The sequence below is a fragment of the Rhizopus delemar genome, genomic scaffold (genome assembly GCF_000149305.1).
Source record: "Rhizopus delemar RA 99-880 supercont3.7 genomic scaffold, whole genome shotgun sequence".
NCBI lineage: Eukaryota > Fungi > Mucoromycota > Mucoromycetes > Mucorales > Rhizopodaceae > Rhizopus > Rhizopus delemar.
In genome coordinates, this window is record NW_027137833.1 from 1,132,572 (window position 1) to 1,144,285 (window position 11,714).

Here is an 11,714-nt window from a genome sequence, read left to right on the forward strand (position 1 = left end):
CAAACCAATACTCTCTTTACCATTGGACTATCGTCAAGCTCACACAAACCATCTTTGTCTTTTAACAAATAAAATGAAAGATAAGATGCTGTTCAATTTATTAACTTTTTTGCGTAAGACTCTATCTTAACTTTCCTAATTTGATTCACTAACGGAATCTCTCGTTAGATGTATAACAAGAGTTAAAAAACAAAATGGTCAAGATAAAGCACGCGTTAAAAATGTAGTCATCAAATTTATTATGCAAGTCAATTCGCCTTTGTGATGTAATATTCTTGAGAGGACATGACAAAATCTAAGAGCTACACAGTTAAGAAAGTATTTACCATCCCTTGACAGGAACCCACACATCAACTACAGTATCTTTTCCTTCTTCAATAATCAAATAAAATGCATGACAAGCAGCTGTAAGGCAGCAATGGTTAGGGATCACATAAACAACTTTACCAATTTCAAATCGAGATAAAGCATTATCATCCAAGTTGGCCACTACACCGTGCTCTTGAGCAATCTTGGTAAGGGCAGCTACAGGTTCTTGGCGATCAAGGTCTGTAAACAGTTGACCAAAACCTCCTTGTGGAGCAGTATCTTTTGAAAAAGCAAGAGCCCCTCCATCAATAAGAATACTTCCACGAGAAGGATAAATACTAGAAACACGACAAGCAACAGATAAAACAACGTCATCAAAAGTACCTAGGCCAGTGGATACTTGTTGTCTATCCAGGAATGCATACGCACCAGCATGCACTTCAGTAATGCCATCTAGGATTTTTGCAACGTTTTTATCATTCATAAATCTTAAAAGGGCTTTCACAGTAGGTGTTGCACCAATCGAAATGCTTTGTATATGAATTCCATGCTGAGCAAAGAGATCTCGGAAGGCACGAGCTGCGTTACATTCATTTTGAAAGTATTCAAACGCACTTTCTGCATTTTCTGAAGCATAAGAATGGCCGGCATGAGCGTAAATACCAAGAAAATGTACACTGGAAGAATCATGAAGACGTTTAGCCAAATCAACTGTTTCATCTTGATCCAATGGAGCACCGGCACGTCTTTGAAAAGAGTTTGATGGTTTAGAATGATACGATTATGCTATACAGCCAAGTTCACTTACCCATAACCACAATCTACTTTCATGTATACATTTACTTTTGCAGTCTCATTGTTTGAAGCAACGTAGGACTCTAGTAGCTCAAATGTATGGATGCTATCTAGAACAGGCTTTGGTTATTCTGTTGCATAAAAATGTTTGTAGATTACCAATAAAAATTTGGAAAGAAGGAACCTTTTTTGAAAGTTCGAATACTTCAGCAAATTTGTCTGGTGTTATAGGGAATCCGAGCAAAACCTATGAAAAAATGCTTTTTATATGAGTTATAGCCAATGAAGAAATCGAAAGAAACAAACCTCTTTGAGTAGCTGAGATTTTACCAAATCAGAATTTATCATAAAATCAGCTTCTGCCATGGTAGAAACAACGATAGCATCTGATTTAGCACCCTCCAATTGGATCCTTGTAGCCTCCAAGGTCTAGAGAGAAAGAGTTGAGCAAAAAAAAAAAAAAAAAAAGAGCAAATATTGTACAATTTTAATTTACTTTATGTGTCTTGACATGAACGCGAACTTTGATTTTCAACTCCGTAGTTATTTTACCAAGTTGTTGACAGTTCCTTTCTAGCCTTGTTCTATCGATGACAAGCGAAGGAGTACGCAAATCAGATAGCTTTTTACCAATCATGTTTTGCTTGAGAGTTTCCTTCCATTTTGAAAGATTGGGGTTAATATTTGTCCAAGTTTGAGTCATTTGATACTAAAAAAAGGGAAAGGTCAACGAGATTCACACATTAAATATCCCAGCTTTTGAGCAGTCACAGAGAGATCACGATCAATATAATAATTGTGATTCAAAAGAACACTCTGATATCACCTGTTCTTGAATCGATCTGTAATATTTTTTTAGAAGGATTTTTATTTGTTGTGTTGTATTTACTCGATTTATTTTCATTCAGAGGCAATTACAAGCGATATGATGAGAGTATAGATGCATAATATTAAATTAACGGTTAATGCAACATAAAAAAAAAGAATTCAAGCTATTCAAGATCGGCATACTTAGAGATGTATTAGCTAATATCATGTCTTATCTTCTTGTGAACGACTCGTGGAATAAATTCTGTCTGTTGAAAGATGCACATACAGCGGGAAGCCCACATATTGCCTAGGGAGATGATGAGCGCTGACATGGCTGAAATAGCAGTGGTTTGACAGTAGGAAATAATGGAGAATCTTAAGCATCGGAAGGCAGTGAAGATGCCTGGAGTGGTGAGAAATTCGTAGATAATAGCTTGCTTTGGAATCTGTAATATTATGTTTAAACAAGGTATTTTATTTATAAAATTTTAAGTGACTGCAATGGATGTGTGATATCTTAGAGTACTGTATTGCCTAGGCCAGATCAAATTATATTAAATAAACCAAGACCCTTGAGGGACAAAGGGAAAAAAAGGGGGAGAGGGTAAAGATCTGTAATGTTACAGTATTTTCCAAATAAATGAGATTTCTTTTTTTCTACATACTTGCATAGCACGAACTGAGAGATCAAAAATCATTTGGAATCATGTTGATTCGTACTTGATTCACCTTTAAAGCCAATAACGATATACAAAGAGTATCACTCTGCTTGTTCCAGTACATTTTGACATGTTTTCAAAACTCTCACTGTTTAATACATTTGTATCACTATTGAATCCCTCTATTTTTTACTGAGCTTTAATAAGCATGTTAAAAAGAAAGAATAATGTATATTTTCTGGTAGTTCGTTCATATTTATATTATTTCATTAAGTAGTAAGTGATAACACAACATGTGATGATGAATGACTGCGTTAAAGATTGAATTGATAGATGTGAATATTGATTGTAATAACTGGAGTGCACATTACTACTGAGTTATAATACAGCCGTGACGGTTCAATTGTTTATCACACTATCTAACAGGGCATAGGCTTTTTTTTTCTAAAGAAAAAGAATGCAAAAGTATGGATCTGTCTCTAGGCGTTTTCTAACAACTAAACCACATAATACCCTGCTGAAACAGTCAACTAGCAATAAACCTCCCAAGACATTTGCACTCTTAGAAAAACCAAACAAACCTTTTCTGTCAACTTACAATGCTAAAGCAGTAGAGGACGGCTGGTATGACTGGTGGAATAAGCGAGGATTTTTTAAAGCGAGTAGTGCAGACTTCTCGAAACAACAATCAAAGGGACCACCATTTACCATGATTACCCCACCACCTAATGTGACAGGCTCTCTGCATATTGGTCACGCATTGACTTTCAGTATAGAAGACGCCATGGTGCGTTGGCGAAGAATGAATGGGTTCGATGTCAAATGGATCCCCGGAACAGACCATGCAGGTATTGGAACACAATCAGTTGTAGAGAAAATGTTGATGAAGGAACATGGTCTGACACGCCATGATATGGGACGGGCTGCGTTCGTAAAAGAAATTTGGAATTGGAAGCAAAAATATGGTGATCGTATTTTACATCAAATGAGAAGAATGGGTGCTTCACTGGATTGGGACGAAGAATTCTTTACAATGGACGCAAAGAGGACAAAGGCTGTGGAAAATGCATTTATGAAATTGCACAAAGACGGGCTTATATATCGTGATACAAGACTTGTCAATTGGTGCTGTGCACTAGAAACAGTCATTTCAGACATTGAAGTAGATTACAAGGATATTCAGGGGAAAACATTGATACAATTGCCCGGGAGATCTGAGCCGTAAGTACTGTCTTGTGGATCAAATAAATACGAAAGGGTAGTTAAAGAAAAACATAGGGTTGAATTTGGTGTCTTGCACAATTTCTCTTATCAAGTGGTTAATCCAGAAAAAGACGGCATAAAAGAACTCATAGTATCAACAACACGTATTGAAACTATGTTGGGTGATTGCGCGGTCGCTATTCATCCTAGCGATGAAAGATATAAGGTAAATGAGAAGAATGAGCAAAGATTGGGCGGTTTGTTTGAAGGAATGTTTGTTTTAGAGCTTGCATGGTAAATCTGTATATCATACTATACTCAAAAAGGAAATTCCTATTGTTTGCGACAAAGATCTTGTAGACATGGAGTTTGGCACTGGTGTAGTCAAGGTATAGATACAGAAAAAAAGATAGAGTGTATTACAGACCTCTTAAAAAAATATGTAGGTTACACCTGCTCATGATCCAAATGACTATGCATGCGCTCGTCGTCACAACCTTCCTATTGAAAGCATATTTGACAAAACAGGCAAACTCAATGAAAAATGCGGAATATCCGAATGGGTCGTAAGTTGCCAAATATGTATAAAGTATGATTATTAGATTAAAACCTTAATCGATTCCCATAGGGTCGCGATCGATTTGAAGTAAGATATGATGTTATTAAAAAACTAGAAGAAATAGGAAGTTACAAGGGTAGAAATGATAAACATGTAATGCGTATTGCTCTTTGTTCTCGTTCTGGTGATATCATTGAGCCTCTTATACAACCTCAGTGGTATCTGAATTGTCAAGACTTGGCCAAGGTATCTAAGAAACAAGTTCAAGATGGAAAAATGAAAATATTACCTGAACAATACACTAACGATTGGTACAGATGGCTTGGTAAAACAGTACATTATAAAAAACGTAGGGATATGTATGCTTATTCAGCTTTATAGACAATATACAAGATTGGTGTATATCAAGACAGTTATGGTGGGGTCACGAAATACCTGCTTACCAGATCAAGCTTAATGTGCAACCTAACCAAGGTAACATATTTTGACTAATCGGTTATAATATTTAACCGTTTCTTTTGCAGATCTTTGGGTAACCGGACATGACAGGGAAACTGCCAAGGCCAATGCTGAAAAGCTCTTGGCGGACAAGGGCTATGCCAAGAATGTTGATTTTGAGCTTATCAAGGTGAAGTAAAAAAGAGAAAATGAAGGGAATGACATATTAAAATATATTTAGGATGAGGACGTCTTAGATACTTGGTTTTCTTCAGCTTTATTACCCCTTTCTGCTTCCGGATGGGATGGCTTGCAAAACACAAAGATTCCCGTAAGTGATTGTTACACAAAAAGAGAAAAAAAGATTGATAGGTGAATATAGTCCCGATATCCTCTTCAAGTGATGGAAACTGGATTCGATATCTTATTCTTCTGGGTTGCTCGAATGGCTATGCTCAGCAATTACTTTACTGGGCACAAAGCACCATTTGAAACTATTTATTTACATGCTATGGTATTGTTACAGTAGCACGATATAAACAACACGAATAATAATCCCATGTATGTGCAGGTACGAGACGCTCAGGGACGCAAAATGTCCAAGTCACTTGGCAACGTAATCGACCCACTTCATGTTATTGAAGGCGTCAGTTTAGATAAAATGAAAGAAGACTTATTAAAGTCAAACCTTCCTCAAAAGGAAATCAAAGTGTGAGTGAAAATTGACCATAAACATATCGAATGACTCACTAGTATATTCAACTTGAATAGGAGCATCAAAAACTTAGAAAAAGAATATCCAAATGGTATACCTAGCTGTGGAACAGATTCACTCAGATTTGCATTAATACAATATACACAACAATCGAGACAAATCAATTTGGATATTTCAAATGTTGTTCAGACATCTTACTTTTGCAACAAGCTTTGGAATTTATTCAAGTTTGGATTAAGTAAATTTGAACACGATCCTATACTTGCAAGTTTTGATTTGAGCAGTAGCGATCAAATGACTCTTGTAAATCGATTTATTTTATCCAGAATGGCTGATACAGTATCAAGATGCCAATCAGCTTTCGAGAATCACCGCTTATTTGAAGCAACAGATGCTTTACGTAGATTTATTGTAGAAGATGTGTGCGATGTTTATGTTGAATTCTCCAAATCAGCCTTAAATAGATCAGAACATCATGACAAAGTAAGTTACATTCTCATCTTAATTCATTCTGGGTCCTGACTCTTTATTTTCGTTTTTGCTTTTCTCATACATTCGAATAATAGCAGGAGACACTGAGAATATTATATACGTGTATGGATATATCTTTACGTCTGGCGCATCCTTTTATGCCATTCGTAACAGAAGTATGTTGTTTTAAAAACAAAAATAAAATATTCATGCTCTCTTAAATTAGGAACTGTGGCAACATATGAAATCAAAGTTGCCAATACTTCAGCAAAAGGAATCTCCATCAATCATGGTCGAGGAATATCCAACCCCAGATCAATTTAATCATTTCTATGATAAAGGCGTAGAAGATCACTTCAAGGTTAGCTTAGGCTCATACTAATATCGACCTACTTTATCTTCCTTTCTCACGTTTCCTTCTAGATCGTTCTTTCTATTATTCACGCTTCAAGGTCACTTAGGCAGGGTCATCAAATAAGTATCGGAAAAGAGCTTCCATTTGTCATTTGGTGCAGTGAAATGAGATCATTAGGTGAGCCACTCCAATCATATATGAACGAAATCAAGAATTTTGTAAAAGCTTCCGACATCCAATTATCTGATAAACAGGTAATATGCGCATAAAATGAGTAAAACATGTTACTTACAAGTAGAAATATATATAAGCCGGATGATATAAGCAACTGGACAGTGAAAGTGATTGACGAGAATTTAAAAATATTTGTACCAACTCCACACATTATTCGGGCACAATTGGAAAACGCCGCAGCAAAAGGAATTGATATCCGTGAAGCAATTAAAAACAAAAATACGCAGATGACTAAAAAAATGTCTAAAATCATAAGCGATTTGGAAAAGTTACGCACTCGAATGAACAAACAAGGTTACAGTGATTCAGTACCGGATACAGTCAAAGAAAAGAACGCGTAAGTTTATCAATGTAGTACAATAGATAGGAAAATAGCTAATAGAATATACTAGACAAAGAATCGTAATGCTTACATTAGAAAAAGACACACTAGAAAATGATTTGAGTGTTTTAAGATCAATGACAAAACAATACAATCAATAATAAAAGTGCTTGGGAAAGTCTTTTTTTTTTATTTCTTGATTTGGAATTATTTGTCAAATCAACAAATTAGGCATGGAATAAGGTGCCGAAAAGATGAGTTGAAAACAAATATCGTGATGCCACCCAACTGAATTGACCAATATTTGTTAACTATTGAAGTTGCACCAATAACAGAAAAAAATTCACCTTTGTTCTTCCGGAGTAAATGTTTCCGGGTGAGCCCAATGCCCTTGTGTTACATAACAAAATATTATAAAAGTCTCATGCTTTCTTTTTCTTATTTGTTACTATCGTTCCATTCTAAATAGTAGATCATGACAGTGGCTCTCAAGCCTTCAAGGTCTTCGTCAACTGTTAAATCCGATGAAAGGATCAAATCAAATTCACCTAACGAAAAACATGAAGACAAGTTATTAATAGAGGAAATTGCAGCTGCTAAATATACAAAGACAACCGAATCAGACAAAAATAAAGATGGAAAGGAGAAAGAAAAGAAAAAGAAACAACCTGCAGTTCCAATCTACAAATTATTTCGTTTCGCTACAAAACTCGAACTTTTAATGATTTTTACTGCCATTATATTTTCAGCTGGTATTGGAGCTATGCAACCTATATCGATCATTATTTTTGGTAAATTTATGACAACGATTGGGTCAGCTATGGCTTCTGGAAATTATGAAAACCTTGTTCAAGATTCCCACCCACTTGTATTAATCTTTGTTTACATGGGTACTGGTGTCCTCGTTGCTGCTTATATTGCTCAATGCTTTTGGGTTTTAACAGGCGAAAATCAAGTCCGCCGGATACGTAACAAGTACGTTCATGCCATTCTCCGCCAAGACATGTCGTGGTTTGACAAAGCTGAAGAAGGATCACTTACAACCCGTCTTGCTACCGATACCCAGTTAATCCAAGATGGTATTTCAGAAAAATTTGGTCTCCTTATCATGTGTACTGGGCAATTCTTGGCGGGTGTTATCACTGCTTTTGTCAAAGGCTGGAGGCTGGCTGTAGTCATTCTTGCTACCCTTCCTGTTATGGCTGGCACAGGCGCTGCTATGGGTTATTTCATTACGAAATATACTTTGAAAGCTCAAAATTCATATGCTGAAGCTGGTTCTGTTGCCGAACAAGTTTTTTCTGGTATTCGAACTGTCTATTCCTTTTCTCTTCAGAACCGCTTTGCTGTTCTTTACTCTCAACGACTGGAAAAAGCTATGAAGACAGGTATTCGACGTGGCCAAATCCTTGGCTTTGGCTTTGGAGGTTTTATGTTTACTCTCTTCTGTACTTATGCCCTCTCTTTCTGGTATGGTTCTAAGCTAACACGTGAGCAAGTCATGACTGGTTCTGATGTTATGGTCGTTTTCTTTGCTATGATCATTGGTGCTATGGCCTTACTACAGCTACCTCCAAACTTGTCTGCTGTTTCTAGCGGTTGCGGTGCTGCTTACAAGATCTATAACACTATTAGTCGCGTTCCTGAAATTGATGTTGATAGCCCTGAAGGGTTAAAGCCCGAGAAATTCAGTTCTGAGATCGAATTCAAAGATGTCATGTTCAAGTACCCTACTCGTCCAGACATCACCATCTTGAAGAAGCTCAATCTCAAGATTCACCCTGGTATGACCGTTGCATTTGTTGGTCCTTCTGGCTCTGGCAAATCAACAAGTGTACAACTCATTCAGCGTTTTTATGATCCTCTTGAAGGATGTGTAATGTTTAACGGTCGCGACCTTCGTGAATATAATGTTGCTTGGCTTCGCAGTCAAATTGGTGTTGTTAGTCAAGAACCTGTATTGTTCAATATGACAATCAAACAAAACTTGCTTATGGGTATCGATAAGCAGGTGACTAATGAAGAAATCATTCAAGCCTGTAAAAAAGCCAATTGCCACAATTTTATATCTCAACTTACTGATGGTTACGATACATTGGTTGGTGAACATGGTGGTATGCTTTCCGGTGGTCAAAAGCAGCGTATCGCTATTGCTCGTGCTATTCTCAAAAATCCTCCTATTCTTTTGCTAGATGAAGTAATAAATGATATACATAGTTTTATTATAGCAAGGCAACTCACTTTATTTCTTTTACTTAGGCCACTTCTGCTCTCGACACTCAATCGGAACGCTTGGTTCAAGCTGCTTTGGATGCTGCTTCTGCTGACCGTACTACGATTGTCATTGCTCATCGTCTTTCTACAATTCGTAATGCAGACCTCATTGTTGTCATGCAACAAGGTGAATTGGTTGAAAAAGGCACACACAATGAATTGCTCGCTCTTGGTGGTGTTTATGCTGATCTGGTTAAAAAACAAGAAATTGCCACGAAGGAAGTAGGTAGAATAGTTGAAGAAACTGACGCCGAAGAGCTATTAAAACGTGAAGAGATGGAATTTGCTCAAGGGAAACTGTATGCGAATGACGAAAATTTAGATGAAAAAGACATAGAGAAACACTTGTTCAAGACGACTACAGGCTCCTCTTCTGTGGATGCTTATCAAATCAAACTTCGCAAGGAGAAAGAAGAGCGTAAGGGTGTCAAAATGAAAGATGTTCCGTTAACCAAGGTCTTGAAGCAAATGCGCCCAGAATGGCATTTCTTGGCAACTGGTGTATGCGGTGCAGCAATTGCTGGTGCAGTGTTTCCTTGTTTTGCTCTTGTTTTTGCCAAGGTTATCACACTACTCATATCGCCTAATGTACCAGCTCCCGGTCCTATGAGCGGTACTAATCTTTATTCTTTCTTGTTTGTCATTATTGGTCTCATTGCTTTCTTTGGATTTTCTCTTCAAGTCATTTCATTCGAAACTGCTGGAGAACGCTACACTAAACGTCTTCGTGGAGATATTTTCCGCGCTTTTATGAGACAAGAAATTGGATTCTATGATCAGGAAGATAATTCTCTTGGTGCTCTTACATCAAAGCTTGCCACAGATTCCAAGAATGTAAATGAACTTGTTACAAAAACATGGGGTGATATTACTCAAATCATCGTCACGGCTATCACAGGTAAATAGAATAATTCGTGTTGCAAAATAAATTATTATAACTATATTTTAATAAGGTTTATCCATTGCCTTCTCTCATACTTGGGCTTTAACTCTTGTTGTTCTTTGTATGGCTCCTTTTATTGGTTTTGCTACTGGCTACGAATCCAAAATCCATCGAGGATTCGAGGACAAAACAAAGAAAGCTAATGAACAAAGTGGCGAAGTCGCTGGTGAAGCCATCAAAGAAATTCGTACTGTAGCAGCTTTAAACAAGCAATCTTATTTTGAAACTAGATATCATCGTGCCACTGATCATCCTCATCATCTTGCTCAACGTAAGGCCTACTTGTCCTCAATCGGTTATGCTCTTCAACAGGGTATTACTCTTTATACCAATGCCGTTGCTTTTTATGCTGGTACACACTTTATAGCAAGTGGCATGATTGACTTTAACCAAATGTATACTTGTTTGATGGCTATCATGATTACTGCTCAAGGTGTTGGCCGTGCTTCTGTTTTTACCTCTACGTTGTCCAAGGCCAAGTTTTCTGCTATCGCTGCATTTGAGATTTTGGAACGTCAGCCTACCATTGATCCAGACCTTGAGGGCATTGAACCTAACCACGATCAAATTAAGGGTGACATTTCTTTTGAAAACATTGCCTTTCGATACCCTGCTCGTCCTGATGTTGCTATTTTTGATGGAGAATTCAATCTTACTGGTAAAAATGGTCAGACGATTGCTCTTGTCGGTCCCTCAGGTTGCGGTAAATCCACTACTATTGGTATGCTTCAGCGTTGGTATGATCCTGTGTCTGGTACTGTTCGTCTTGATGATAATAATGTGAAAAATTACTCTTTAAGCAATTTGCGTAATCATATGGCCTTGGTCGGTCAAGAACCTGTTTTGTTTGATATGACTATTGGTGAAAATATTCGTTTTGGTGTTGATGAAAGTATTGAAGTCACTCAAGAACAAGTTGAAGCAGCTTGTAAGGCTGCCAACATTCACAAGTTTATTGTCAGTTTACCCGACGGTTATGATACACGTGTTGGTGACAAGGGCTCTCAGCTCTCGGGAGGACAAAAACAACGTATTGCTATTGCTCGAGCTTTGATTCGTAAACCTAGAGTCCTTTTGTTGGATGAGGCTACCTCAGCCTTAGATTCTGAAAGCGAAAAACTGGTTCAAGCTGCTATTGATAACATTCTAGAAGAAGGTGGTCGTACTACAATTACGATCGCCCACCGTCTCTCTACAATTCAGGTAAAAAGAAAATGCGTCCTTTATTCATTTTTACTTATTTCATTTGATAGAATGCTGATATTATTTGTGTTGTGAAAGATGGTCGTGTTATTGAACAAGGTACTCATTGGGAACTTTTGGAATTAAAAGGCTTTTATAGTGAATTAGTCTATCAACAATCACTCAACGCAAATTAGCTGTATTTAATACTATTATAAAACAATATACACACTATAATATCATATGTACAAGAAATAATTTTTTAATTTCAATAAAATAATAAAATTTACTTTTTCATATTAATCAAGCCATTCGTACACGTATTTTTTAGCTTTTATAATCCTCATCTCATATTGTACTGTGTTCCTTTTTCATGTCTCTGATAAAAAAAAATGAAACATTTGATCATTTCTTTACACATTAACGATGCCTTATATTGATCCAA

The 11,714-nt window shown here is 36.9% G+C and overlaps 4 protein-coding genes across 4 annotated transcripts; 2 read left to right on the forward strand and 2 right to left on the reverse strand.

Moving 5' to 3' along the window:
- Positions 1–322: 322 nt before the first annotated feature.
- On the reverse strand, positions 323–1,807 carry RO3G_09629 (uncharacterized protein; the record flags this gene model as incomplete). The annotated part of the gene is made up of 5 exons (XM_067664214.1): positions 323–1,055; positions 1,118–1,187; positions 1,264–1,351; positions 1,435–1,533; positions 1,601–1,807. The coding sequence occupies 5 exons, from the start codon at positions 1,805–1,807 to the stop codon at positions 323–325; spliced, it is 1,197 nt and encodes a 398-aa protein (XP_067520315.1).
- Positions 1,808–2,126: 319 nt separating this feature from the next.
- RO3G_09630 (uncharacterized protein) lies at positions 2,127–2,697 on the reverse strand (the record flags this gene model as incomplete). Its single annotated transcript, XM_067664215.1, has 2 exons — positions 2,127–2,360; positions 2,644–2,697. The coding sequence occupies 2 exons, from the start codon at positions 2,695–2,697 to the stop codon at positions 2,127–2,129; spliced, it is 288 nt and encodes a 95-aa protein (XP_067520316.1).
- A 585-nt stretch (positions 2,698–3,282) lies between these two features.
- RO3G_09631 (uncharacterized protein) lies at positions 3,283–5,177 on the forward strand (the record flags this gene model as incomplete). Its single annotated transcript, XM_067664216.1, has 8 exons — positions 3,283–3,794; positions 3,852–4,002; positions 4,103–4,165; positions 4,223–4,342; positions 4,405–4,660; positions 4,717–4,809; positions 4,860–4,968; positions 5,156–5,177. 8 exons carry the CDS (start codon positions 3,283–3,285, stop codon positions 5,175–5,177), a joined length of 1,326 nt encoding a protein of 441 aa, XP_067520317.1.
- A 2,168-nt stretch (positions 5,178–7,345) lies between these two features.
- On the forward strand, positions 7,346–11,466 carry RO3G_09632 (uncharacterized protein; the record flags this gene model as incomplete). The annotated part of the gene is made up of 4 exons (XM_067664217.1): positions 7,346–9,067; positions 9,130–10,042; positions 10,098–11,290; positions 11,341–11,466. The coding sequence occupies 4 exons, from the start codon at positions 7,346–7,348 to the stop codon at positions 11,464–11,466; spliced, it is 3,954 nt and encodes a 1,317-aa protein (XP_067520318.1).
- Positions 11,467–11,714: the final 248 nt, after the last annotated feature.